Raw genomic sequence first — 27,769 nt, forward strand, 5'->3', positions numbered from 1 at the left:
CTCGCCCCCAGCCTCCCACTAGGAGAGTGCCCTCTGGCTTAAACCTGGACGTCACCATCCTCTTCTGTTGGAGAGCAGACGCCCGCAGAGCCCATGGAGATCCTGAAGACATGGCCCCGCCTGACTCCCAAGGTCAGGCCCACAGAGGTGTCTGTGTAGGTAGCACTTAAAAAATGAAGCGCAATCAGGACTCAGAGGTCTGACTTCTCGGAACCTGACGAGGAGTGGGGTCGGGTTCTTGAAGGACCACAGTCAGGAAAACCCGAGGAGCCAGGGAGCAGAGGTGTGGGTGCAGAGAGGGCCCCGCGGGGCATTTGGAAGAGGGGAGCTCGAGTCACCAGAAATGGAAACTCCAAGTGATAGGGAGCCAGATGCCTGGACAAGGAAGCCCTGGGCTGGCAGTCAGAGACGGACTCTGAACACCGGGGTCAGGAGAAAGCATGGCCCCGTGTCCGGGTGTCCAGGTGTCCATAGAATGTCCCCAGTGAAGGCTGGCAGCTAACACCTGGGTGTGCCTGAGATCAGAAGGAAAGGCACCCTGGCCAGGAGGGAGGGTGATGAGTTTCCATTCAATAGAAATCCACTGGTCACCTACCTACACTGCACCAGGCCCTTTGCTGAATTCCGGGGAGTCCCACATCCCTGCCTTCAGCATCCAGAGGGTAGAACAGCCTTAACGAGCTAACCAGACAGAGCCAGGCAAGCGTTCCGACACGGAACACACTTGCGGAGGAATCGCTGCCTGGAGGCCAGTGATTAGCTTGCCACGGGTGTGAGGAAGCTTCACAGAGGGGCCACCATGAGAGTGAAGTTGTCTGGACAGCCTCTGACCTCACAATACCCACTGGGCCAGCCTTGCAACTTGCAAACTCTGGCGCCCTCCTCCAGCCCGGGCAAGGCCCGGGGCCCTGGGCAGCCTCCAGGTGCAGTGCCCTCCGGTGGGCCGCGCCCTTCCCGCTGCCCTGGGGCATGTCTCTACTCACCAATTATGAGGGGCTTCGGCATCAGATCGAGAGGCTAGTGCGGGAAAATGAGGAACTGAAGAAGCTGGTGCGGCTCATTCGGGAGAATCACGAGCTTAAGTCGGCCATCAAGACGCAAGCAGGTGCCCTGGGCCTCAGCGGGTTCAGTGAGGCGTCAACTGGACCTTCTCAACGCCAGGGTAACTATCAGAGGCCTGAAGTCAAGGAGAGCAGGGAGGGAAGGGTGAGGCCGCACGAAAGAGGAGAGACGGTGCTGGGGTCTCGGGAGTCCCGGGGAGAAGGGCATAGATCATAACACACAGGTGATTACTCAGTGGCCCTGCCAGGTGAGGGGAGGGTGAGGACACAGGACCCTTAGACTCAAAAGGCAAAACGAGGCACCTGATGGGAGGAGCCCCAGCCCACACGCCTGCCTCCCTCAAGCTGAACTTCCCAGCAGCTCCGTACTCTACGGAGTTCCCAGCTCTGGAATCCAAATGTCATGTCACTCACTCTCAGCCTCCCATTCCTCTCCTCCATCCCTCCTCCTCAGCACCCCTGTCCCTCTCCCCCATTGCCCTCCCCTCAGAGATGGTCAGTAGGCAATGGACAACCCAAGTCCAGAAGCCAAGGACAGAAACTAGGACGGAATCTGGAGGTTTGGGACTTAGTGCGAGACAGAACCCCGGGGCTGGAGATTTCCAGAGTCGGGTGAGACAGGAACAGGCAAAGAAGTTACAGGTGTTTTCAGGGGAGCAGTGGAAGTGATGATCCGTGGAGTTCAACCTGGAGCTTAGGGACCGAGCCGGGAGGGCACTCAGAGGCCAGGAGACCAAAGCGGCCGCAGCGCAAGCTGAATGTGGTGGCAGGAAGGAGGCAGGCGCCAGACGAATGGAAAACTGGCGGCAGAAAGTGGCTGGCGTTGAAGGGTCTGGAGAGAGGATTTCTAGGGGTGCAAGATCTCGGGGTGTGGCAACAGGAGTCAGTGGCTGTCAGGGTGTTGGTAATAGTTGTACAGGGCTAGGAGGTGATGAAATGCCGGCCGGCGGTTGTCACATGCACACCCCTCCCCCTGCCTGACAACGTCCTTCTTGCCCTGCACTCTGCCCGCTCTGTTCACTCGGGTGTGACATCATCTCCTTTCCTGGGAGGACTCTGCTCTTCCCGCCTCTGCCCTGAAGCCTCCTCTACAGTCTCCTTGGCAGTGGGCCTGACACCGCTGTCTGTCGTAGAAAGGGCACAGGTGGTGTCCTAGGTGTCACATCCTCTGACCTCTGCACCCATTTGGGACTGAAACGCTTCTCTTTCTGAGTTCCAAGAGCACCTGGAGCCCCCCTGGCTCAGCGTAACCACTGCTGCTTCCCGGCGGCTCCAGGCCCTCCACCCTCAGCCAGCCTGCCCACTGCAGGCCTCCGCCCTCTGCCAGGAGTGGAGACCCCCAGAGGCTCTGGCAGGCCCAGTGAGTCCCTGGAACGCAGCTTGCTCCAAACTCGACACATTTCTGGTTCAGACCTTGTCCTTCCCACCAGGATGCTAGAGCCCTCGCGTCTGCTCCTCGTCCCACTGTTCCAGCTCCAAGCCTTCTCTCCTTTGCTCTGGAAAAGCTACCACCGCTGGGTTCCCTGCCATCCACCCAGGCTGTGGCACGGGACCCGCCTAACAGTCCCCACTGACTGACCACATGCACACAGGCCCCTTTGTTTGAAAGGTTCGGCTGCCACTAACCGCACAGGGAGGTACAAGGCTGAAGAAATCTCATAGTTTAAAAAACTAGATTCTGGTTTCCCACCCCCAGGCTAACCAAGCAAGCCTTCTCCTCTCAGGTTTGATTCTTTCTCTTTTTTTAAATATGGAATGCTTCACGAATTTGCGTGTCATCCTTGTGCAGGGGCCATGCTAATCTTCTCTGTCTCGTTCCAATTTTAGTATCTATGCTGCCGTAGCGAGCACTTAGGTTTGATTCTTAATAAAATCGGGACCACTTCTGGTTTTCCAGCTCCTGAAGGGTCAAGCGTAGGGGGCCAGGAAAGGCTTTCCGAGGTGAGCCCAGTCAGCTAGTGGTGAAGGGGACGGGGGACGTTCCAGGAGGAGGAGGAGCAACTTGTGGAAGGTCTGGCCTTGGAGGTGCAGGAATGAGAAGTAGATCAGTGTGGTGAAAGCCCAGGCTGTGTGTGTGTGTGTGTGTGTGTGTGTGAGTGTGTGTGTGTGTGTGTGTGTGTGTGTGTGTTGTGTATTGAGTGTGTGGTCTTCGTGTGAGAGGGTGTGGGTGTGGGTATTGATTGGGGGGAGGTAATGAGCATGTGTGATGTGAATCACCTGTTGTCTCAGTCATTAGCACGTGTGCAAGCATGTGAATGTGGTGTGCAAGTGTGTGTGGCCCATGAATATGCAGTGCATAGTGTGATGTGTATGTGTATGGTGTGGCATGTGTCTGCAGTGTGTGGGGCAGGTATGTGGCTGGGTGTGTGGTACAGGTGTATGTGAGAATGTGTGTGTGTGAGCGTGTGGTGTGTGCGCCTTGAGGGAGTTGGGAGTGTGGGAAAGTGTGTGTGCTGTGAGTACGGGAAAGTGTACTGTGTGTGGTGTGTGTGACTGTTTTGAGTTGTGCGATAGTGTGTGAATGTGTGTGTTTTTGTGTGATATGTGTGAAGGTGTGTGCGCTAATGTGTGATGTGTGTGTGTGTGTGTGTGTGTGTGTGTGTGTTGGGGCCAGCAAGGGGTGAACAATGCAGGCAGAGAGGTCAGCGGGCATCAGTTGCCAAGGACTCGAGTGCCACCCTAAGGGGCTCGGACTTGTTCCTAAGGGCAACATGCCAACGCCGGTGATGTCTAAGGGAGAGTAGTCATGTTTGTGCTTCAGAAAGACCATCCCGGCTGCTGCGGGGAAATGGAATCAAGGGAGACAAGAGTGAGGCAGGGAGAAGGGTTAGGCTGGGGCTGTGCAATGGTCCAGGTGAGAGAGGAGGGCGTGAACTAGCAGTGAAGAAAATCGATTCAAGTTATTTTGTAAGAAAACTAGCTGCTTGGATGTGAGGCATGAAAAAGAGGCCAATGGCACCACTCCTGAGACTGCAGACCCCTCCATGCCCGCGCCCATGCCCAGCCAACCCCACCCCAAGCCTAAGCCTAACCCTTGAGTTGCCTCCGAGGCTCTTTCTGGGCACTGCCTCGCCCTGTTTTCCTTGCGACTGGCCTTCCTTGCAGGGTCAGGCTCTTACTCTCGATTTGCTCTAGGGAACTTGGCCCTCAATTCCTCTTTCTGGGCCCCCCCCCCCTTCTCTGGCCCTGTCCTCTTGTGCACAGTTCTCCCGCCTACACCCTCCAGGCAGAGCTCTAGCCCACCCCCATTTAGAAGGAATGGGGGGTGAGGAGTGCTGGTGGGTGCTCACAGCACATGTGCCAGGCCCCCCCCCCCCAGCCCAGATGGGAAGAACAGGGGTGAGAGCTGGGCGGGGGGCAGCTCTTCCCAAGCGACCACATTGTGGCACCGAACTCCAGGGTCAAAATCCTCAACCAAACCCTGACCTTCCAGGTTGCAGCGAAGGTGAATTGGTCAGGCAGGAAGCAAGGCCACCATGTACACGTGGTTAGCTCCGTGGTAACTGCGTTATGTAGACTGTAGTGTGCGGCCCCGTCTGTGCTCCCGCCGGGTGAGCCTGGCAGCAGGACCCTGGTTTGGGGGGAAGAGCATGAGGTCCGTGTGGGACACACTGACTTGCCGACATTCGCAGGACCCCATGGGGCTCGTGGGGACCTGAGCTCAGGGGAGAAGTCAGGGCCAGAGAGACTCGGGGAGACCCTCTGAGTCGAGCACAGTGAGGGCAGGTGGAGGAGCCGGTCCGAGTCGGGGCAGACGGAGGAGCCGGTGAGGAGCCGGTGAGGAGCAGGAGGGAGACGAAGGAGACGAGGGAGACGCAGCCCCCCCCCCCACCGGGCGAGGCCAGGGAAGCCGAGGGGCACTGCCCAGGGGCAGAGTCAGCAGAGAAGGGCCGAGGGCGGAGGCGGGGCCGGCGGGGAGCGTGCTGATGGCCGTCGCTCCGTGGACAGAGCATCTACCTGAGGGCCAAAGGGTCCTGGGTTTGTCCGGTCGAGGCCCTGGTCCGCCGCACAGGAGGCTGCGATCGACCTGTTTCTCTCAGTCGGGGTCGATATTTCTGTCTTCCCTCCCCACTGCCTCCGAAACTCAATGGGGAGACATCCTGAGTGAGGACTGACCGAGGAAGAGAACGCTCGCTCAGGACTCTTGATGGCCTTGTGGGCGATGAGGTGGGAGAGGCCGGCGGAGGGGAGGAGGAGAAACGGGAAGGGCTGGCGGTCACTGGTCGCGGGGCGTGCAGAGCTGCTCTGCAGGAGGCAGACACCCCGAGTTTGCTGGTTTGAGGGGCAGGAGCCAGGGCAGCGGGGCCGCAAGACATGGCAGAGGCAGGCAGGGCGGAGGACGCCAGGTGCGAGCCCAGGCCTCCGGCACGACCCGCTTTCCCGTAAAATGTCTCTCGGAGCTGAGAGCAAGGAGGGGGCAGGCAGGGCGGGGAGGGGGGCGGGGGCAGAGGAAGCGGGGAGCCTGTGCCAAGCCCAAAGGGGCGCCTCTGCGGGTCCCGGGGCAGCGCCCCCTTCTCCGCCTTCTCCTGCAGCATTTGGAGGGGGAGCCCGCGCTGAGGGGGCTCAGCAAGAGCTGGGAGGGGGGCCCCCAGAAACACCCTCCCCTCAGCGTCCTCCTCCCTGGGCCCCTCCCTCAGGACCCCTGTCCCCCCTCAGGACCCCCGTCTCCCCTCAGGACCCCCGTCCCCCCTCAGGACCCCCATCTCCCCTCAGGACCGTCTCCCCTCAGGACCCCCATCTCCCCTCAGGACCGTCTCCCCTCAGGACCCCCGTCTCCCCTCAGGACCCCCGTCCCCCCTCAGGACCCCCATCTCCCCTCAGGACCGTCTCCCCTCAGGACCCCCGTCTCCCCTCAGGACCCCCGTCTCCCCTCAGGACCCCCATCTCCCCTCAGGACCGTCTCCCCTCAGGACCCCCATCTCCCCTCAGGACCGTCTCCCCTCAGGACCCCCATCTCCCCTCAGGACCGTCTCCCCTCAGGACCCCCGTCTCCCCTCAGGACCCCCATCTCCCCTCAGGACCGTCTCCCCTCAGGACCCCCATCTCCCCTCAGGACCGTCTCCCCTCAGACCGCCCCGTCCCCTCTCCCTTGCCCGCCTCCCGCTGCCTCAGCCCCCTCAGAACTTGGCTAGAGCCCCCTTGCTCACTGTCCACCTTCAGTGCGTCCCGCCTCCCCATTTGGTCCGCAGGCGTCAGAGGCAGGCGTCGTCCCGCCCAGCCGCTCGGCCCCGCCCCGTGTGGAGCCCCGCCCACCGGACCCGCCCTGATACGATCGCTCCGCCCTCACAGCGGGATCCGCCCCTCGCCATAGCCCCGCCCCAATAATCTAGTCCCGCCTCCACAGCGGCCCCGCCCCGTGCAGAGCCACGCCCACCTGTCTTAGCTCCGCCCCATGCAGGGCCCCTTTCTACCTGGGTCTCTGCAGGTCAGGGCCCGCCCCTCCTGCCACCTTGTTGCCCCTCTGTCCCTGCGTGGACCGGGGTTTCCGAGGCCGGAGAGGCCGCGGGAGGTGGGTAGACCCGGGATGGACCACGGTGGAGGCGAAGGCGGCTGCAGCCGCGTGGGGGGGGCGATGTGGTGGAGGTCCCGACAGTGCGAAGGGCGCCCCGACCTGCCCCTGCGCAGTGAGGATGGGAGACCCCAGGGGCCACTCCCAGTCCTGGTCTCGCGGGAAGGATGGAGCTGCCCTGCTGCAAGCACTGGGGACAGGGAGTCCGTTCCGTTAAACTGTAGAAAACACTGTAAACGGCATTTGCAAATCTAAAGCATGGCTTTTCTTTTTTAAAAATATTTTTATTGATTTCAGAGAGGAAGGAAGAGGGAGAGAGAGAAACCTCATTGATGAGAGAATCATTGATCGGTTGCCTCCTGCTCGCCCCCTGCTGGGGATTGAGCCGTAACCCAGGCATATGTCCTTGACTGGAATCGAACCCAGGACCCTTCAGTCCGCAGGCTGACGCTCTATCCACTGAGCCAACCAGCTAGGGCGCATGGCTTTTCTTTTAACCTTAAATTGTCCGAAGTCACAAACAAACCTCCTTGGACACTAAGTAATTCTTACACATAAAATAAACATATAAATGCAATGAACCTAACATTCTCTTTAAGTGTCTGATACTGTCCTAAAACCCAGGAAGATTTCAACTCACAAATCTAAATCAATTAATTATAACTTACCGCCCTTGGCCGGTGCTCAATGGTTAGAGCTTCATCCCATGGACTGAAGGGTCGTGGGTTCGATCCCAGTCAAGGGCACGCACCACATGAAGCTTCACACCTGTTCTAGCGCTGGCCGCCCTGAGGGTCCCTCGCCTGGCCAGGGGAGGCTGTCCCTGCCAGGACAGAGGTCAGGAGGCCGGGGCCCACCCCTCCCCACCAGGGAATGAAGGGGTCACTTTGACTTTCCTCTCTCCTTGTCAGGGAGTCAGCAGCTTAGCGTGGGGAGCACCTGTGAGGGGCGGGCGGCTGTGGAAGGCCCGTGTGGCTGGGGAGCAGGTGTTTAGGGAAAGGAGCCTGGGAGAAACGAGGCTCCTTCAGAGGGGCCGGACCCCGGTCGGGGCCCCCACCTGGGAGGTGAGGCTCAGAGCGGTTGGTCAGCTCCAGGCCCCGCCACAACGGGGAGAAAGCCCTCTCCCCCGGGGGCCCACCTGGAGTCTCAGTGCTTTCTCTGTGTCCCCCAGGTGTCTTCCTGCCAGCGGCCCCAGCCGCAGCCAATGAACCTGCCCTGGACGAAGCGGGGATGGTGGGGCTGGCGTCCATGGCCGACATGCTAAACAGCCCGCAGCCCAGCCCCATCAGCATGCTGCTGTCCTCCCTAGGGCCCATGTCGCAGAACAGCGCGCTCTACAGCCTCCTGGCCAACCCCATGGCAACGTCCATGCCGAGCACCATGGCCAGCTCTCTGGGCCTGCCCTCCACCGGCTCCCTGACGCCAAGCAGCCCCCTGGTGGGCCCCCTGTTCACCTCCACGACTGCCCCCCCAGGTGTTTCTCAGAACCTGGCCAACCCCGCGACCAATGTGGAGGCCCCCCGGGTGCGGCTGGCAGAGCCCCCCCAAGGACCCGCCTCTGGACCCCAACCCTCAGCGGGTGCTGCGGGGCCTGCTGCCACCAGCAAAAGTAAGTGGTGCTGGGGGAGGGGCTCCCCGCCAGGCCGGTCCGGTCCGACCTCGCCCTTACCCTCCTCCTCTCCTTTCTGCCCCACCTTGTCACCAGTCCCTCTCTCCACCGAGCACCCCCTGCCGACCCAGGACCCCGAGCCCTTCAGCATGACGTTCGTGGGTGGGCCCATCCAGACCTCCACCCCTGTCGGCGCCGTGGGCACACCAGGCTCCGCGAACGCCTTCTCCTTCGGCACCTCAGAGGCCCAGGCTCAGCCGGGTGCCCCTCAGGGACCAGCGGCGGCTGTCCTCGTCCCCACCACCCCAACCACCCCCGCCATCGTCCTCTCTACCCCTGATCCTGCTCCCCCAGCTGCCACCAATCACAGCCCCTCCAACACCGCCCACATTGCCCAGGGCACCACCCACTCTGGCACCCGAGTGAACCCCTCCTCGGCCCGGCCCTCAGGTACCTCCCCTCCACGGTACCCCCACTCCCCACCCCGAACCTCCTCCTCCCCTGCTTCTGTCAACGGCCCACGCGGCTCTGAAACGGCTCGGAAGAGCATCCTGGAGTTGCAGCGGAAGCTGGCCCACCGCAAGACCAGCAAGTTCCCCGAGAGCCCCCGAGGTCGGTGCCGTCCCGGGGTTGACACCTGTCTGGGGGCTCCTGGCCGCCCTCGGAGACCCCCCCGGGCACCTGCCTGGGCTATAGACCACGCCACTGCCCACCCCCTCCACCCCTTGCCGTCCCCAGAGCCGAAGCAGCTGGCCTTGGAGAGGTTGGTGGGGGAGATCGCGTTCCAGCTGGACCGCAGGATCCTGTCCAGCATCTTCCCGGAGCGCGTGCGCCTCTACGGCTTCACCGTCTCCAACATTCCCGAGAAGATCATCCAGGTGTGTGCCATCTCCCACTCACAGCCAGAGGGCCTGCCGGGCACATGGCAGGAATGGGGAGAGTGCTGGCCGCCGCCGAGGGGCTGCTGGGGGCCCTGCACTCCAGCCAGGTGAGCGCAGCGTAACCCCAGGGCACCGGGGACGGAGGAAGGACTGTGCTCCGTCCACGTGGCCAGCAGCACCCGGGCACCTACCAGCGGGAGGCCGTGGTCCCAGCTGCACTGACTCCCCAGAGAACAGGGCAGGGGAGCGGCTGAGCATGGTCAGGTCTGCGCTTTCCTCCTCGGCCCCTGCAATGGCCCCCCAGGCCTCCCCCCAGACTGGAAGGGGGCGTGCATGTGGGCCCCCCTTGGGAAACAGCCCCCTGTGCTCCTGGCCACCTCCTCTAGGCCACCTGTGTCTGCGCCCCATCCACCTGGGGGAGGGGGTGACCGGGCAGGAGTGACTGCTTACAGGGGTTCACATTTCAGTTCAGTTTTCTAGGTAGACAGTCATTTTGTTCAGTAGTTACGAGAAGCCGATGATGTGGCAGCCTCATCCTGTTTCTGACTTGACGAGGAACACTTCCTGTTAAGTATGAGGTGTGCTCCAGGCTTTTAAAAAATATCTTTTTTTTTTTTTTTTTATCATTGATTTCAGAGAGGAAGGGAGAGGGAGAGAGAGATAGAAACATCCATGATGAGAGAGAATCATGGATCGGCTGCCTCCTGCACACCCTCTACTGGGGATCAAGGCCGCAACCCGGGCATGTGCCCTGACCCGGAATCAAACCCTGATCTTCTGGTTCCTAGGTCGTTGCGCAACCCCTGAGCCCGCCGGCCGGGCTGCTCCAGGGTTTTTGCCGGGTCAGTCAGTTCCCGGTTACAGATGACAGATCCCTCTCGAGCTGGTGTCAGCAGGAAGGGTTATTACGTCTGCGTGGCCCAGAAGCTCCGGGAAGCAGACAACAGTGGGCTTTTCCTGCTCTGCAACCAGGAAAAATGCCAGCACACCAGGGACCTTCCTAGTGGACACACCATTGCAGAAACACAGGTCCCAGGGGCGTCGGGAAAAGGTGGTTTTCAGCTTCCAGCCCCTTGGAAGTCAGAGGGCGCTAGAAGGCTCTAGAACAGAAACCAGATGAGCCAGATTCAGTATCTGCCCCATCAGGTTAAGAAATTTCCCCTCTCCCTCCTCTGTTGAGAGCTTTTGGTTTTGTTTTCTTAATCGTGAACAAATATCGGATTTTTTTAGAATGTTGTTCTGTCTCTGATGAGATGCTCACATGACTTCCCCTCTCTCCCTTTTCTCTTTAACATATTGACACTTGAGATAAGATATTCTGATCATAAACCACACCAATCCCTGGTGTTTGTTTTGTTTTTTTAATATATTTTGATTTCAGAGAGGAAGGGAGAGGGAGACAGAAACATCAATGATGAGAGAATCATGGATCAGCTGCCTCCTGCACACCCCACACTGGAGATGGAGCCCTCAACCCGGGCATGTGCCCTTGACCGGGAATCAAACCATGACCTCCTGGTTCATGGGTCGACGCTCAGCCACTGAGACACACGGGCTGGGCTATTTTTGTTTCTTGGGTTGAGTACTTCATTTTATTTTGCATTTCTTTTGCTTTTAAATAAAGCATTTGGGTGGGGCAGTAAAAATCTGTAACAACTGGAAATACGTGTGGGACACCAGCCAGAGTGGACCGTGAGGCAGGATCTAGGGCAGAGGGGAGGTTCTATTGCTCAGCAGCTGCCGGAGACGCGGTCTCGAAGCAGCCACAGCCCCGTGTCTGCCAGCCCCCTGCCTGCCTCGGAGAGTACCTGCAGGGTGGACGAACCCAGCCCTCGCCCTCTATGGCCAGACCCTGTCCATCCCTACAGTGGTCAGCTGGGGCATTTAAGACCACAGTGGATAGAGCGTTGGCCTGCAGACCAAAGGGTCCCGGGTTCGATTCCGGTCAAGGGCAGGTATCTTGGTTGCGGCTCCTCCCTGGCCCGGGCCCTGGTCTAGGTGCATGCAGGAGGCAACCAATCGAAGTGTTTCTCTCACATCGATGTTTCTCACTGTCTCTCCCTCTCTCTTCCACTCTCCCTAACAATCAATGGAAAAATAACCTCGGGTGAAGATTAACAAAAATAAAAACATTAATTAATTTTTAAAAAACAACACCCGCCCCCCTCCCCAAAGCCCACCAGGAGCCTCCATCCCTTCAGGACGGGGCCCTTCCTCCTGCTCTGCTCTCAGCACCTTGGGGTGTGGGGGGCCATGCAAACAGCTCCCCCACCCAGGGTGCTTGTCCTACTCTTCCCCACATGCTCCCCTTCCCCTCTTAAAGGGTCACTTCCTTGGGGCAGCCCTGGCCTGGTCTCTCAGCCCACACCGCTCTCCAGGGCCCAGCACCCTGCAGGGCAGGCTCAGTCTGGACCGCACTGACCTCCCGTTCCTTCCGGAGATCCGTGCCCCAGACCTCGCGCAGCGGGAGCTCAGCCAGAGCCCTGGGCTGAGCAGGCCTTGGGGCTCCTCCCGGCACGGCTCACAGCTGTGCACCCACGGTGCTCCCTGCCGTCCCGGATGACAGTTCCCTTGCTTACCCTCCACCATTGGCTGAGCTCCGGAAGTCCTTCCCACTGGGGCCAGGAGAGGAGGCTAGAATCAGGGAGACAGGCTGCCCAGGAAGTGAAGAGCCAAGCCTAGAGCTCTAGTGTCACCTGCCAGAGGTCAGGGGTCACTTCAGCTGAGCCCAGCCCTAAGCCCAATGCTCTGCTCACATGACCACCCGGGGGGGAGGACAGAGTGGCCTTCCTGGAGGAGGTGATGCCTCAGTGTCTTGCCTGGGCCTTCCCGTCAGGTAAGGAGCTAGCATCTAGGGAGTGGCTGGAAGGGGGCACGCAGGGCCAGATCAGAACCTCGCAGGTCGGCCCTGGCCCCGAGAGCGGGAGCAGTGGGAACCACAGAAGGGCTCAGGCAGGGAGACACCCTACCGGACGCCCACTTCAGACCCTTAGTTCTTCAGGTCTGGGGGCCACCGCACCTGTGACAGGTACATCATGTGCAGGACCCAGTGCAAAGGAAAACACAGCAACAGCTGAGCATTCAGCTGAGTACAGGGCCCTCTGAGCCTGGTGTCAGGTGACTGCTCAGGAGGCCACAGCAGGAGGCGTGGGGAGGAAGGATGCAGCCACCACCTGGCTAGGGAGCATAGGTGATGAAGACGTAGGTGGAGACAACCTCCAGCCGCTGCCAGTCCCCAGGTCCAAGCACCAGGAGCAGACACCTGAGGGACAGCAGGACCCAGTGCTGGGGCAGCATGGCTGGCTCTGGGCCTGGTGGTCATGTCAGCATGAGGCGGGAGTGACTCCAGCAGGGCCTGAGCCGGGTGCAGAGAAGAAGGCGCCCGGAGAGATGAGAGGAAGGGCAGGGGGCCAGGAGGAAGCCTGGGAGAGCCCCCCAGTGGCGTCTGGTGGGCCAGGCAGCCCTGGGGGCATCGGAGCTCCCTCACTGTCCCTCCAACCCCGGCTCCCAGCCACGCTCTCGCTCTTGGTCCTCGGTTCCTCTTGGCCTCAGCTCCGTCCCGAGTCCCTGGTGGTGATGGATCCGGGGATGGGGTTTAGGGAACCTTTGCCCTCACCTGACCGTGTCCCCTCCCTCTTCCCAGGCCTCCCTGAACCCCAATGACCACAAGCTGGATGAGGAGCTGTGCCAGACGCTCACCCAGCGCTACGTGAGCATCATGAACCGGCTGCAGAGCCTGGGCTACAACGGGCGGGTGCACCCGGCGCTGACCGAGCAGCTGGTGAATGCCTACGGCATCCTGCGCGAGCGGCCCGAGCTGGCCGTGTCCGAGGGCGGCTCCTACACTGTGGACTTCCTGCAGCGAGTGCTGGTGGAGACGGTGCACCCCAGCATGCTCACCGACGCGCTGCTGCTGCTCTCCTGCCTCAGCCAGCTGGCCCACGACGACGGCAAGCCCATGTTCATCTGGTGACGTGGTGACAGCGGCTGCCCCGCCGGCCCAGGCTCGCTGGGCCCAGCTCCCCCACGCGTAGACATTAAAGATTCCCACGGATGCTGGCCGCGGGGCCTGCCCGCACTCCTGGCCGTGCTGCTTCCTTGGCTGGTTCCCAGTGCCCGCTCCCCTTTGCCGGATCAGTCCTGCCGGCCCTGGGGCAGCTGCCTGGCCGAGGGGGGGTTCAGAAGGCCCCCAAGGCTCCCCTGGCCTGGCCCTGGGAGCAGCGAGAGGCCCTGACTTGGCGGGAGGAGCAGGAAGCAGGAAGGAGCCGAGCTGGCAGGGAAGGCTGTGGCAGTGTCTGCACCCCTGGCCACAAATGTGGCCTGAGGCCTGGGTTGCAGGGCAGAAGGCAGATTGGACGGGAGAGGAGGGTGTGGCTGTGGGAGTTCCTCCTCCTGGACCAGGCAGGGATGAAAGGGGGGTGGGGTGGGGGGTTCTGGACCCTCTTGAGGGCAGGGGGACATGAGAGGGAGGGAAGGGAACCAGGAGAAAGCCTCCCACGGACCTGGGCATGGGTGGCCCAGGGGGATGGGACCCCCTTCCCAAGGCACCCGGGGCGCAGGGAGCAAAGGCAGCTCCACCGGGTGCGGGGACCAGCCCCCACCTGCTGCAGGGGCAGAGGCAGGATGGGAAAGCAGAACAGAGCAGGGGAGCTCGGCCCCAGGCGTGGCTCAGGGGTTGAGCGTGGACCTATGAACCAGGAGGTCTGGTTCAGTTGATCAGGGCACATGCCGGGGCTGCAGGCTCCATCCCCAGTAGGGGGCGTGTGAGAGGCAGCCGATCTATGACTCTCCCATCATTGGTGTTTCTATGTCTCTCTCTCCTTTCCTCTCTGAAATCAATAAAAATATTTTTTTAAAAATATGGTTTAAAAAAAAGAACCTGTTGTAGGAACTGGTTCACAGCTCCAGTTAGAAAGGGGGGGCCCAGCGACGCCAGCGGAAGTCGGAGGTCGCTCCCTGGCCACCACCTGAGCGGGTGGGAGCAGGCTCAGCAGGTAACGGAGACGGGCCCTAGTGCCAGGAGGGGGCGGGGGGAGTGGCCGCGCAGGGTGGAACCAACGGCCCCTTCCCCCCCAGTTGGGAAGCTCCGTGGGGTAGGGTCACAGAGCTGTCCTACTGTGTGCCCGGGGGGCTCCGCGGAACGCCGCTTGGGCGGCTGGTTAGGCCGCTCAGAGCCTGGAGACCGTCCCTTCACTGGGGGCCCCTCTTTTGACTCAAGGGCTGGACACCGAGCCCCTGGGGAGACGGCGGGGGTGGGGTGGGGCACATCCCAATGTCTGGCAGCAGGAACACCCGGGCAATTCCACGCGGACGTGCAGGAGGCGGGAGGGAGCGGGGCGCAGCGCCCACCGCACGCCCCGCGCTAGCGCTGTGCCCGCGCCAAGCATCACCCTCCGCCCGGTTCGGGCTGCACCCCAGCCCACGTTCCCTCAGCCGGGTCTAGGAGTTCCCCATGCGGCCTTCGGGGGGGCGGGGCGGGGCGGGGCGAGGAGGACCAGGGCGGGACTGCGAGGCCAGTGTCCCTTTCGCTTTCCCTTTTGTTCTCTTCAACCGCCAACGAGATTTCTCACGGGGGAGAGGGCGGTTTCCAGGGCGCAAATCTCCGCCCGTGCGCGCGTCCCCAGGCTCTCGGGCACCTTCCCGGGTCCGCGCACAGGTTGCGCCACCTGGCCTTGACCCTGGCCTCGGCCCCTGCGGCCCTGCACCAGTTCCGGCGGACGCAGCTGCAGGTCAACTCGCAGATGAGCCGCTGAGGCGCCCGCGGCCCGCCGAGAAGCCCCGCGCGCCATGCACTCTCAGCCGGACTGGCCCCCGCTGCCCGGCGCCCTCAGGCCCTCGCCCTTCCCGCACCCTGTGCTGCACGCCCTCCACGGCCTGGCCCGCGCGCTGCTCTTCCCAGCCTACTGGGCCCTGGACCAGCTGCTGGGATGCTGGGCTCCGCGGGTGCGCCCCACCTGCCTGAAGGGGCTGCGCCTCGCCTTGTGGGCCGGGGCGGCGTTCCTGCTGCTGGTGCTGCTCGGCCTGCCCCTGGCGCTGCCGGGCCTGCTGCTCTGGCTGCCGCTGCAGGCCTGGCGCCGCCCCTTCTGCTACCAACCCCCTCCGCCAGGCTGGGAGCCCCCCGCGCCCTGGCGCCCCCCGGCGGAGCCCGCGCGCTGCTTCGGCTTTCTCAGCGCCAACCTGTGCCTGCTCCCCGACGGGCTGGCGCGCTTCAGCAACTTGCAGCACACCCAGCGGCGAGCGGACGTCGCGGGCGCCTTGCTGCTCGCCGGCCTGCGCTCCTCGCCTTCGCGCTACGGGGCCACGGGCTGCAGCCCGCCCAAGCCGGGGGCGCCCTGCGGGGTGCTGACGGCTGCCCTGCCGGAGGGCCTGGACTTCGTGTGCCTGCAGGAGGTGTTCGACCTGCGCGCGGCGCGCCCCCTGGTGAGCCGCCTGGCACCCAACCTGGGCCCAGTGCTGCATGACGTGGGTGCGTTCGGCCTGCAGCCTGGGCCGCACCTCAAAGTGCTGGGCAGCGGGCTGCTGCTGGCCTCGCGCTACCCGCTGCTGCGCGCCGCCTTCCGGGCCTTCCCCCAAGCTCGCCGCGAGGACGCGCTGGCCTCCAAGGGCCTTCTCTCTGCACAGGTACCCGCCCACCCGCGGCTGCGCTCCGGGAGGCCGGGGAGGGGGTGGGGTCCCACGGGAGAGGGTTGCTGGGGTTGTCCGTGGTGTTGCAGGCGCAGGTGGGCATCCTGAGCGGGCGCCGCATCGTGGGCTTCCTGCACTGCACGCACTTGCATGCCCCGAGTGGTGAGCCCGGGGGCGGGATTGTGGGCGCGTGGGCAGACGGACCCCCCTCCCCCGCGTTTGTTCGCTGCCCCAGACACCGCGAATCCCTGGAGCGCCTGGGTGGGCTCACAGGGGATGGGCAGGGTGGGTGATGGGGAGGTTCGGCTGTGTGTTCCGGATTCTAAAGGGCACCCTGAACTGAGCCTTCCTCTCCCCCCCCCACCCCCCCTGCAGGGGACGGACATTTGCGCTGTCAACAGCTGACGCAGCTGTTGAACTGGGCCGAGCAGTTTGAGGCCGAGAGCCGCCCCAGCGATGAAACCGTGGCCTTCAGCGTGCTCCTGGGGGACCTGAACTTTGACAACTGCTGCCGAAGTGAGGGGCGCCCGCGGAGGGGCGGGGCGGGGCGGGGTCGTGGCCCCGCCCACCGAGCGAGGGCCTTTCTCCGCAGGTGACTCGCGGGAACAGGAGCACCCCCTCTTCAGCCGCTTCCGGGACCCCTGCCGGCTGGACACCCGCCGGGAGCAGCCGTGGGCTCTGGGTATGGCGCTCCGGCGGGGACAGACCCCGGGAGGAGGGCTCGCTGGCCCGCGCTCCGCTGACCCAGCCTCCCCCGCCGCCCCCAGGAACGATGTTGCGCACATCCAGGCTCCGCCACTCCGTGGCCTGCTCCCCGGAGATGCTGCGGAGGTGAGTGGCGACTTGGGGGCGAGGCACCGTCCGAACGGCCCGAACGGAGGGGCGCCCTGGCCCTGATGACACCGCCCCTCTTCAGGGCCCTGGAGCAGGAGGAAGGCCGCCACCGCTACCTGGCAGGCCCTCCTCACGGGGGCCCCCGGGCGAAGCCCTGGCGGGGCCGGCGCCTGGATTACATCACCTACCGGGTAGCGCCCGGCGGCCCGCTGAGCCCAGTAAGTGCCCAAGCTCAGGACGCCGGGCCGGCTGGCGCTGGGGCGGCCCCTCAACCTGACTCCCGCCCCCCAGGAAGCAGAACAGGTGACATTCAGCACCGCCCTGGCAGGGCTCACTGACCACCTGGCCGTGGGACTTCGGCTGCGAGTTTCGATGCACGGAGGCACCGGCGACAGCCGCGAGGCCCGGGGGAAAGACGGGCGCGGAGGCAAAGCGTGAGCCGGGCGCGCCGCAGCGGCGGGAGCAGGACGACTGAGTGGCTCTTTATTGCGGGGCCTCCCTCACACAGCCTCCTGGGCCCTGCGGTACTCATAGACGCTGCCGCGCTTGGAGAAGGAGGGGGGCTGCGGGGGCGACCCGGGCGGTGGGACGGGGTCCTCGGGGTCCCCGTAGCCCCCGCCACCTGGCGTGTGGAGGCAGAACACGTCCTGTGGAGCAGAGGAACGGCTCAGCGCAGGCGTGGTCCCCAGCTCCCTCCCACCCCGCCCCCCCCCCCGCACCCCCCGGGGTCCCATCCCCACAGCAGCCCATGCACAGCCCAGCCCGAGCCATGGAGCCGGGTTTGCGGGCCCCTTTTCTCCAGAAGCCGAATTAAACCGGGTCGCTAGTTACTTTTGCAACTTTGTGCCCCTTCTGTGGGGCGATCGCCGCTGGGGAGACGGAGACGGGACGGGGCAGAAGACAGAGCTTACCCCGGGGTACACGGATACCGACGTCTTCCCGCCCAGATTCACCGTCCTGCCGTCCTTGCGGATGAGCAGGTTTAGGCCGCGGGCACCGGGCTCACCCCCTGCAGGGAGAGGCGAGGCGCGGGGTGGCCCAGGAGGCCAGGAAGGGGGGGCTGGGTAAGGAGACAGGGCGCTGGGGAGAAACCGACTGGGCTGGGGGAGGGGCGGGGCGGGGCGCTCACCGTGGAGGCCGTAGGGCCGGAAGGCGCGGCGCTCCGTCAGTACGGACAGCAGCGCCTCCTCCCGGAACAGCAGCTCGCGGACCACACCATCGCCGCCCCGGAAGCGGCCGCGGCCCCCGGACCCCAGCCTCAGCTCAAAGCGGCGCAGGATGACCGGATACCTGCGCGGGCCGGCGGCTCAGCCAGGTGGTGCCGGCCCCGCCCCCGCCCCGCCCACCAGCCCAGGACTGGCTCCTCGCCTCCGTCCTCCCCGCGCCCGCCAATCCGGGTCCGGCTCCCACGCCCAGCGCCCCGCCCCGCACCTGCTCTCGAGGATCTCGGGGTCGGTGATGCGCGTGTTGGTCATGTGGCTGTGCACGCCGCTGCGCCCGTGCCAGCCGGGGCCCGCGCCCGCGCCGCCCGCCACCGTCTCGTAGTAGCCCATGTGTGCGTTTCCCAAGGTCACGTTGTTCATGCAACCCTGGCGGGGACGAGCGGTCGCTGAGGCTGGGGAAGCGTCCGTGTCCGCTCCCCGCGCGCCCAGCCCGAGGCCCGCCCCTGCCTCCCCCCCACCCGCCGCCCCAGCAAACCCGCCGGCGTCCACCCGCACCTGGGAGGCGGCGCAGGCCCCAAAGGCCCCCAGGATGACGTCCACCACGCGCTGGGAAGTGAGCACGTTGCCGCCCACCACGGCAGCCTCTGGGGAAGGGTCCAGGATGGAGCCTTTGGGAATCACGACGCGCACCGGTACCAGGCAGCCCTGTGCAGAGCGGGGACAGCTCTCAGGGTCAATGGGGAGATCTGTGTCCCGGCCACCACCCGCAGCACCTCGAGGATCGTCAGCCTGTTATTGGGCTGTTGGGCTGGCTTTGCCCCGGGCTTGCTCAGGGTGACCTGGGCTTAGGGCCGACCCGCTGACCTCACACACCTGGTTGAGCGGAATGTCGCGGCCCACCAGACAGCGCAGGCAGTAGATGAGGGCAGACAGCGTGATGGCCCGCGGTGCGTTCAGGTTGCCAAACACTTCAGGCCCCGTGCCGCTGAAGTCAAACACCGCGCTGCCCTGCCCACCAGAGGGGAGCGGGGAGAGGCCATCAGCGATAAGGGGGCCCTGCCACCGACGCCCCACCCCCGGGCCCCGGTTCCGGCAGCCGCACCTGACTCAGGTTGATATGCACGCGGAGTCTGATGGGGGAGCCATCGTCCATGTGGTCCTCGGCAGACACCTCCAGAGGCAGGCCCCGGGCCTGCCGGGAGGACCCAAAGGCCCGAAGCATGTCCCGCACGGCCAGCTCCGCGTTGGCCTGGCAGGGAGTATGTTGAGAGGCAGCCATGCCACCTTCCGGGTGGGGCAAGCACCCCCTCCCCTCCTAGCTGCCTTGGGCTGGCACAGAGCTGCCCCCGGCTCGTGCCCCAGACCCACCTGAATATGGCCCATGTAGGCCTGCACCACATCCAGGCCGTACTGCCCGATGAGCTCCCCCACCAGCTGGATGCCCTTCTGGTTGGCTGCCACCTGGGCCCGCAGATCTGACAGGTTGTCGTGCAGGTTCCGCGTCCCACTGCAGCCGGGAATCTTGCCTGGGGCCTGCAGGGCCTCGGTGACCGCTGCGTGGACAGAGTCACCACTGAGCCAGCCTCCAAGCCTGGCGGCTGCCTGCTCTCCACCTGCTGCACCCCAGCTGGGCACTGTGGGCCCCATGTTGGCCCTTCACGGGCTCCCCACAGCCCTGCTGACTCCTCCAGTGCCCTGAAAACCCACTCCTTCCTCCACCTGCTGAGCCATCTCCTTCCCACACCTCAGCCGCCCACAAGCCCCGGAGCCTGGGGCAGGCAGGTGCGGGGCGGGGGGGGGGGGGGGGGTGTCAGGGCATAATTGACCCCCAGCAAAGTCTCCTCCCTCCTTCGCTTCCTCCTGTCCTGCCTCCTCACCTTCTGGGCCCACTCTTTTCAAGCTTCCTCTGGTCCCACCTCCCCTTTCCCAGGAAAAATACCTCTTCCCTTGACCCTCCCCCACTCACACGGCCCTCATCCCTGTAGCCCCCACTCACCCCCAAGCCATCAATGTCCCCAATCTGGATGAAGACCCAGCCCCCAGTAAACAGTGCAGGTCCTGCCCCAGGGCCCCTCACACCAGGAAAGCCCCCCTAGAGCCTAGGTTGAGTCCTCTCTGAGGACCCGGCTGCTGGGTCCTCTGCCACCTTCCTGCACGTGTCCCTCCCATGATCCCTGCCCCCTCCCCTCAATCCCCGTTGACCAAGGGAGCAGCCAAACCTAGGCCGCTCTCTTCGGGTCCTGGGCAGCCGAGGCTCTGCTACCCCACCCTCCATCCTGCCCCGTCACTGCCTCTCACGCTGGGATGCACCCTGGGCTCTCAGACCCCTACAGCCTCAACCCTGCTCTGTATTTTCTTTTCTGATATATTTTTATTGATTTCAGAGAGGAAGGGAGAGGGAGAGAAACATTAATGACGCGAGAGAATCACTGATTGGCTGCTTCCTGCATGCTCCCTACTGGGGATCGAGTCCGCAATCCAGGCACGTGCCCTGCCCTCCAATTGAACCGTGACCTCCTGGTTCATAGGTTGATTCTCACCCACTGAGCCACGCCAGCCGGGCACCTGCTCTGTATTTTTGTTGCTCCTCCCTCCTGGGCCCCACTGCCCCTCGGTCCCACCATCCCCGCAGCAGCTGCTCTGTACCCCCTCGGAGCCAGAGCTCCATCCTCCGGCTGTCCAGCAGACTCCATTGTCCCCCCACCCCCAAATCCCATCAAATACCAACCCTGACCTCCAACACTTGTCCCCACTCTACCCTCGCTGCCCAGTGTAAGGCTCAGCACCCCCAGGGTAACTGCAGCCGCCCCATCCCACCCCCTTGGCCCCCCTCCACTCTGCATGTGGGCAGGGGGCACAGGCAGACCAGCGTGCACCTGGCTGGGCCTTTCACAGCCGCTGCGGCCCTACCACCCGATGACTTGGACTGGGCCTTCTAAGAGCCTGCAGCCCCCAGACGCGGTGCCAACCCAGGGCAGATGGAAACACCTGGGCACAGGCTCCTTGCCCTCCTGCCCTGGTCCCTGCAGTATCTCGGTCAACTCACAGCCCCTAGGACCACCAAGGCCTTCCTTCCCGGGCCCAGGCAGAGCTCAGCTCAGCGCCACCTGCTCCCCCAGCCTCAAGGCAGGTCTGGGCCCCTGGGCTGTTTCTCGTACCTGCCCTGGCCTGGCTGGAGGCAGCAGCCCACTGAATCCCCAACGCCGGCCCCAGGCCCACTCCCACTCACCCTCCTCCTGGAACACGCCTCCCTGGACAAGTTTAAACGACAGAAAGACAGCGCCCTCCTGCTGCAGGGCGGTGGAGTGCGGGGGCATGGAGCCTGGGGTGATGCCCCCAATGTCGGCGTGGTGCCCGCGGCTGGCCACGTAGAACACAGGTCGAGTCTGACCCGGCCAGAACACCTAGGAGAGGAGAGCGGCAGTCAGCTGTCTGGCCTCCCTGCCCCGCTTCTGGCACGCTCCTCCCCACTCCCCCCCAGGCCCCAGGCAGAGGCCCTCACCGGTGTGATGACCGTCAGGTCTGGCAAGTGGCTGCCCCCGGCACTGGGATGGTTGCTCAGCAGCACGTCGCCAGGGTGCAGGTCAGCCCCCAGGTGCTGGATCTGAAGCCAGGACACAGGTTCGGGGTCGAGAAGGGGCGGGGCTGGGTGGGGCAGATGAGAAGGGCGGGAAGAGGGACCTGGCCAACCTGGAACTGCACGGTCTCCTGCATGGCGCCCAGGTGCACAGGGATGTGGGGGGCGTTGGAGACCAGCCCCCCGTCGGGCCCGAAGAGGGCGCAGGAGAAGTCCAGGCGCTCCTTGATGTTGGTGGAGATGGCCGTGCGCTGCAGGATGCGGCCCATCTGCTCTGGAGGAACAAGTGACGGTGCTGCTGGCCCCACCTCACCCACAGCTCCGCCCCCGGTAGGAGCGGCAGGACCCATGTCCCTGAGCCAGGCCCCAAAGGTGGCGGCGGCCCACCTGGACGCCAGGTCTCGCCCTCCCCCACCGCGGCCTGGAGCCCCAGCACGAACCTGGGGTCCCACATCAGTCCCTGCCCGGCCAGGCACCACCAGAGCCTGGGGCCCCTGGCCTGGCCCTGCTCAGGTCGGTTCACTGCCCAGAGCCTGCTTCCTGCCCACAACCAGAGGCTGCTGTGGAGGGAAGCACGCTCCGCCCACGGCCGGCGGGTGCAGGGAGGCGGTGCCCCCCCAGAGCCAGGGCCACGCCGCTCGGCCCGTCACAGCCACGATCCTGCTGCTGCCCCTCCCCCGGCAACACCTTCTGCACCGCCTGTGCCTGGCTGGCAGACCCCCCACGGGACCCCACGGGGCGGAGGGCCGGGAGGACAGCGGCTCGGCACACTCACCCGCGATGCTCATGAAGCGGTGTGAGAAGATGGACAGGTGGATGGGGTCGAGCTGGGCGCCCACCGTGCCGGAGGTCTCGGCCCCCACCGAGATGCGGATGTCCCCGGTCTCCGTCACCTCTGCCTGGCAGCCCGGTTCCACCAGGATGGTGCTGGGGGTAGGGGCACAGGGGGGCTGGAGGGGCCAAGCCAGACCCCACTCCCAACCAGGAACCTCGCTTCCCCAGGCGGGGGTCCCACCTAATGGGACCCTAGAGTCCAGATTCCTGCAGCCTCGGGCCAGAGAGCCCCCTGCCAGGCCCCCGTAGCTGTGGCCCCGACCTGCACCCCAGGACCTGACCTGGCCGGCCTCAGCCCACCTGTTGCTGTCGATGATCAGGCAGGGTCCCTGGAGCTTGTGCCCGTAGCCCAGCTCTCCCAGCAGGAACACGGGGGTCTCCTGGTAGCCCCCCTCAAAGTAGCACTGGGTCATCTGAGGAGGTGGGGGGTGAAGGAGGCCCAGCACCCAGGTCCCCCGCCTCGCCATCCCCCCCTGCCCGGGTCCCCGAGGGCACAGGTGGGTGTGGGTGGCAGGGCCACTGACCTTGTCTACCCGAGGGGGCCCCATCTGGGCTTTGGCGACGTCCTCCAGGCGAAGGCCGCTGCAGCCAGTGCCCCTCACCCGCACATCGTCCACCACCACCGACCGCTCAGGGATGACGAAGCCAAACTCCCTCATGTACCTGCGCCCGCCGGCCAAGGGAGCGGTCAGGGCCAGGCGGCCCGGCCAGCAGGCGACCCACCAGGGCTCCCAGGCCTGGAGCTGGCGTACCTCTCCACGAACGCTGCCCCGAAGTCGCCGGCGTGGGGAGAGCGGGCAGTGGCCGGGTGCTGGTGGGCGGACACCATCAGGGCGCAGTCCGTGCCCTGGTAGCGCAGGTGCAGGAAGCCCTCGGTGCGGATCTGGGACCTGCAGGGTGCACGGGCGGGACCCTCACACGGGCACCCCACGAGGACGCCCGTCCCACCTCCTCCAGCCTCAGGGTCCATTCCTCCCTGAGCACTGCCCGAAGGGGGCCTGGCACCATCGGGGAAGTCAGGTGCTGAACCAGCCTAGAGGGCGCCTGGGATGCTGTAAGCCCTGGAACCGGCCCAGCCCAGCCCAGCCCCCAGGACCCCACCTGGGGAAGCCCTGGGCCCGCAGGGCGTCCACGCACTGCTCCTCCAACCGGCTCAGCCTCTGGTCCAGCTGCAGGAAGGTCTCAGGCACGTAGGGCAGGGAGCAGGGCTCCTGGGCCTCGTGCACCACGTCGGCCAGCGCCAGCCCCAGCGCCGACAGCAGCCCGCTGTGCCTACGGAGACGGGGCCACCCGGCGTGAGGGGAGCCTCCCCGGGCCGTCCCCCCTCCTGGGCCCCGTGCCCCAGGCCCAGACACACCTGTGAATGTACACAGTGTCCATGCCCAGGGCCCGGGCGATGGCACAGGCATGCTGCCCGCCAGCTCCTCCGAAGCAGGCCAGCACATGTGCCGAGGGGTCGTGACCTCGTGCCTAGGGAGCCAGAGGAGGGTCAGGGGCTTCACCTACCCCCGGGGGGTTGCCTGAGTGGGAGAGGCCGGGGGCGGGGCTGGGGGGCAAGAGCAAAGGCAGGCAGCGTACCTGGGTGAGGGCCCGTACCTGGGTGAGGGCGCGGATGGGCCGGCACATGGCCTCGTTGGCCACACGCACGAACCCCATGGCCACCTCCTCTAGGCTCAGTGGAGAGGCGGGGCAAGGCCCGTTGGTCAGGAAGCTGTTGATGTCGGCGGCCACAGCCTCCAGGGCCTTTCGGGAGGCCTCCGGAGACAGAGGCTGGTCCTCTCCCGGCCCAAAGATGCAGGGAAAGGAGGCAGGCAGCAGGCGGCCCAGAACCAGATTAGCATCCGTCACGGTCACGGGGCCCCCTGGGGGTGTGCACAGTGTGGGGTTGGGGGCTGAAGAGGTGGGTGGGCCTGGGCAGCAGGGGAGGGTCCTGCAGGCCAGACCCCAGATCTTACCTTTACGGTAGCAGGCGGGGCCAGGGTGGGCTCCTGCAGACTCCGGCCCCACCACAAACAGGCCAGACCTTGGGAGAGGGACAAGTGGAATTGGAGGCGGGTTGGGAGGCAGGGCAGGGGGTCCTGGCCCAGGTGGGGAGCTGACCTGAAGAAGAGGCGGGAGCCCCCGCCAGCCGCGACCGTGTTGATGTCCAGCTGGGGGGCCTGGAGGGTGACGCCGGCCGTGCTGGCCTCAAAGACGTGCTCGAACTCCCCCGCGTAGCGGCTCACGTCCGTGGATGTGCCTGGTGGGGGGGTCTGGCGGTGAGTGTCACCCTGCAGACCTGGACGCCTGCATTGCCCACCGGCGGCGGAACCTCCCCTGGAAGGCTCGTACCCTTCGGCCCTCGTACCTCCCATGTCAAAGCCAATGACAGGCTGGCCACCCTCGGCCTGGTAGGTAGTGGCAGAGTAGCCAACCACGCCCCCAGCGGGGCCGGACAACACCGCGCGGGAACCACTGAAGGCGTCCATGGGCGCCAGGCCGCCATCGGAGCGCATGAACAGCACCTGCACGTCCTGCGGGCGGGTGGGCAGGCGGTGAGGGGCCGGGCAGGCACCGGGGAGGGGGGGCTGGAGCGGGCAGGCAGGGGTCTCACCTTGAGCTGGCCCTGGAAGCCCCGGCAGAAGCCCTGCACGTAGCGCTGGATGGCGGGGGTGAGGTAGGCGTCTGCACAGGCCGTGTGCCCCCTCGGCACGATACGCACCATGGGCATGGCCTCCGAGGACAGCGACACGTGCGTGAAGCCCATCTCCCGGGCCAGTGCACCCACCTGCTGCTCATGCTGGGCCCACCTGCGACAAGGACCTGCAGCACTGCCCTTCCCACCCTCGCCCCCACCCCAACCACTGCCCCCCACTCGGTCCTGGCCTGCTGCTCAGGAGGCTTCCGCCCCCCACGGGGGGGGGGGGGGGGGGGCGGGGGCGGGCAGAGCTGGGAGGGGCATCCAGGTCTGGGAGGGGCTCTGGGAGGAGGCAGCCCGAGGCAGGGCCAGGGCTGGGCAGGTTGGGGAGCCAGGCCTAATGCCCCCCACTTCCCCAACGCCCTGGTTGGGGCGGAAACCCAGGGCCTGCAGCAGGCCTTTCAGAGGGGGAGGCGCCGCCAGGAGCCCTGGACTGGCACGCGCACTCACGTGTAGGAGTGCATGAGGACCACCGCCAGGCTGCGGATGCCGCGGGCCAGGAGCCCCTCCAGCTTCCCCCGCAGGGCCCCCAGGTCCACGGGCCGCTGCACCTCCAGCAGGTCCCCCGTGCAGCCTGCAAGGAGGCCACCACTGCCCATCAGAGGCCCCGGGATCGTGCCGCCGAGGCACAAGCCTGTCTACTTTTCAGACCTCCCCCGAGGATATTTTTCCATCGATTGTTAGGGAAAGTGGAAGAGAGGGAAAGAGAGAAAAACATCGTGTGAGAGAAACACATTGATTGGTTGCCTCCTGCACGCGCCCGACCAGGGCCCAGGCCAGGGAGGAGCCTGCAACCAAGGTACATGCCCTTGACAGGAATTGAACCCGGGACCCTTAGGTCTGCAGGCCGACGCTCTATCCACTGAGCCAAACCAGCTAGGGCTGGAGGCACACACCTTTTTAAAAAATATATATTTTTTTGTTGATTTCAGAGAGGAAGGGAGAGGGAGAGAAAGAAACTTCGATGATGAGAGAAAATCATGGATCAGCTGCCTCCTGCACGCCCCCTACTGGGGACCGAGCCTGCAACCTGGGCAAGTGCCCTTGACCAGAATCGAACCCGGGACCCTTCAGTCCGCAGGCCGACGCAGTGTCCACTGAGCCACACCGGCCAGGGCGAGGCACACACCTTTGACAGGCGTCCCGGAGCCCGGCTCCCCACGATACAGCACTACTCGTTCATCCACCTCCAGCACCTCTTCGTACAGCATCTCGGGCATGGGCACGGCCTGGGGGTGGCAGAGGCTTAGCGGGGGGCCCCGGCCTGAGGGTCCTGGCTGGGGTCCCGCATGGGTGGGCCGTGCAGGCACGGAAATGTGTCCCAACAGGCCCATGGGCAGGCCCCGGAGACAGTCAGAAGGGGCAGCCCCAGCACGGCCCACCCAGGAGGCGGCTCCCTCCCCCGCTGCCCCCCGCAGCTGAGCGTGGCCAACTTCTGCCCCCCGCCCCCCCTCCCCCCGCAAAAGCAGCTCCTTCCCCCAGCAGGGAACAGGCTGGCGTGAGCGACCTCACACCTGGGCCCAGGTTGGTGGCAGACGGAGGGGGGGGGAGCTGGGGAAGTTGCACCCCAGAGGCGGCCGGGAGCACTCAGAGCCACCTCTCTGCCTATCAGCTGGTGGCCTGGGGCTGGCACTGCCCCTTCCAAGGGTGGCCCACCCCACGAGGACCGCTGGCCTGGGGGAGCTCACCAGGTCGAAGAGGTCCTCCCGGGCCTGGGTGCCCACGTGCAGCAGGTCTCGGAAGCCGCGGGTCACCAGCAGCGCCACCCGCTCCCCCTGCCGCTCCAGCAGCGCGTTGGTGGCCACGGTGGTGCCCATGCGGATGCTGGCGATGCGACTGGTGTCCAGAGGCCGGTCCCTCGGCAGCAGCACACCCCCCTCCTGGGGACCACGGCGGGGTCAGGCCTCTGGCCCTGGGCCCCTCCCCGCCCCGCCCCTCTGCCCCCCGCCCCCCCCACCTGCTCCAGGATGCGGCGGATGCCCTCGGTGGGGGCGTCCACGTAGTTGGCAGGGTCCTCTGAGAGCAGCTTCAGGACCCGCACATGCCCCCCTGGGCACTGGGCGAAGACGTCGGTGAAGGTGCCTCCGCGGTCGATGGCAAAATGGAAGCGCCCCTCGGGGCTGCCCATGGCGACGGGGCTGGAGTCCAGCAGGAACTCCTCAGACTGCAGTCCTGGGAACACTGGACAGAGGCCAGGGGTCAGCGGGGAGGGCTCACCCTGGAGTGGGGGTAGAGATGCCTCACCCGCAGGGGGCAGAGCTGGGAGGGGCGTCCAGGTCTGGGAGGAGGCGGAGCTGCAGGACCAGGCTCAGAGGCACCCTGAGGCAGGGCCAGGGCCAGGGCCCGGCAGGTTGGGGCGCCAGGCCTAATGCGCCCCCCCACCCCCCACTGCCCTGGTGGGGCCGAAGCCCTGGGCCTGCAGCGGGCCTGTCAGGGAGGAGCCCTGGCCCTGGGGTCCCGTCTCTTTGGCACCAGGAGGCAGGGAGGGGAGCTCCCTTCCCAGTGCTGCGACCTTCGGGCCCAGGCCTGTGGGACACGGACGGACCGGGAGCAGGTGGAGCCTGCGCAGCCGGGGGGCGGGGGGAGCGGGCGGGGCGGGGAGGAGCGGAGCGCGCGGTGAGGGTGGACCGGCCGGTCCGGGTGCGGGGACCCACCTGGCCGGGCGGCTGCGCGTCTCTCGCCGTCAGTCCGTCCGGGCTGCACGCCCTGCCCACACCCGCACCGCCGCTCGGCCGGAAGCGGCCCGCCCCCTGCCCGACCAGTCCCCGCGCGCCGGGCTCTCCGGGTTGCGTCAGGCTCTGCCTGCCCGGATTTGCCTCTGCCCTGGGCGGGCAGCCACCCCGATGGCGGGCGGAGGCCTTTCCAGCCCGATGGCCGCGCGTCCCCTCCCCCACCGCCTGGCTCCAGGCACCTTGGCCGCCAGCCCTTGCGCCTCCAGCGCACCCGCTCGTGTCTCCCCGTTGGGGGCAAAAATATAATACTGGGGAGGAGCTATGGTTA

General features: G+C 65.3%; 3 protein-coding genes and 1 non-coding gene across 8 annotated transcripts; 2 read left to right on the forward strand and 2 right to left on the reverse strand.

Annotated features, from left to right (window-relative positions):
• The first annotated feature begins 969 nt into the window (after window positions 1–969).
• On the forward strand, window positions 970–13,033 carry SPATC1 (spermatogenesis and centriole associated 1). Of its 2 annotated transcripts, XM_070392181.1 has the most exons (5): window positions 970–1,162; window positions 7,742–8,179; window positions 8,276–8,791; window positions 8,918–9,057; window positions 12,704–13,033. In XM_070392181.1, exons 1-5 carry the CDS (start codon window positions 970–972, stop codon window positions 13,031–13,033), a joined length of 1,617 nt encoding a protein of 538 aa, XP_070248282.1. The 2 variants fall into 2 exon arrangements, with proteins under 2 accessions (XP_070248282.1, XP_070248281.1); XM_070392180.1 differs by having other exon boundaries at window positions 8,276–9,057.
• Window positions 2,806–2,912, reverse strand: LOC138993592 (U6 spliceosomal RNA). The gene has a single exon (XR_011468308.1). It is a non-coding gene; the product is annotated as a U6 spliceosomal RNA (small nuclear RNA).
• A 1,562-nt stretch (window positions 13,034–14,595) lies between the features above and the next one.
• On the forward strand, window positions 14,596–17,348 carry LOC138993336 (sphingomyelin phosphodiesterase 5-like). Of its 4 annotated transcripts, none has more exons than XM_070392529.1 (7): window positions 14,596–15,681; window positions 15,774–15,846; window positions 16,060–16,200; window positions 16,277–16,366; window positions 16,452–16,515; window positions 16,601–16,736; window positions 16,810–17,348. In XM_070392529.1, exons 1-7 carry the CDS (start codon window positions 14,848–14,850, stop codon window positions 16,954–16,956), a joined length of 1,485 nt encoding a protein of 494 aa, XP_070248630.1. In that variant the 5' UTR covers window positions 14,596–14,847; the 3' UTR covers window positions 16,957–17,348. The 4 variants fall into 4 exon arrangements, with proteins under 4 accessions (XP_070248630.1, XP_070248631.1, XP_070248632.1 ...); XM_070392530.1 differs by having other exon boundaries at window positions 16,847–17,348; XM_070392531.1 differs by lacking the exon at window positions 16,277–16,366 and having other exon boundaries at window positions 16,060–16,276; window positions 16,847–17,348.
• Window positions 16,981–27,507, reverse strand: OPLAH (5-oxoprolinase, ATP-hydrolysing). Its single transcript, XM_070392528.1, has 27 exons — window positions 27,424–27,507; window positions 26,727–26,950; window positions 26,458–26,649; window positions 25,899–25,998; window positions 25,220–25,343; window positions 24,686–24,881; window positions 24,440–24,605; window positions 24,193–24,331; window positions 24,048–24,115; window positions 23,689–23,954; window positions 23,450–23,562; window positions 23,194–23,364; window positions 22,845–22,982; window positions 22,617–22,755; window positions 22,393–22,505; window positions 22,034–22,185; window positions 21,372–21,532; window positions 21,184–21,285; window positions 20,911–21,085; window positions 19,050–19,234; window positions 18,784–18,930; window positions 18,555–18,689; window positions 18,237–18,386; window positions 17,950–18,107; window positions 17,648–17,808; window positions 17,430–17,527; window positions 16,981–17,165 (listed from the first exon to the last, which is right to left on the reverse strand). The coding sequence occupies exons 2-27, from the start codon at window positions 26,895–26,897 to the stop codon at window positions 17,019–17,021; spliced, it is 3,867 nt and encodes a 1,288-aa protein (XP_070248629.1). The 5' UTR covers window positions 26,898–26,950; window positions 27,424–27,507; the 3' UTR covers window positions 16,981–17,018.
• Window positions 27,508–27,769: the final 262 nt, after the last annotated feature.

The sequence above is a fragment of the Myotis yumanensis genome, unplaced genomic scaffold (assembly GCF_028538775.1).
Source record: "Myotis yumanensis isolate MYYU_CA2020_CCGP unplaced genomic scaffold, mMyoYum1.0.hap1 SCAF_15, whole genome shotgun sequence".
Taxonomy (NCBI): Eukaryota; Metazoa; Chordata; class Mammalia; order Chiroptera; family Vespertilionidae; genus Myotis; species Myotis yumanensis.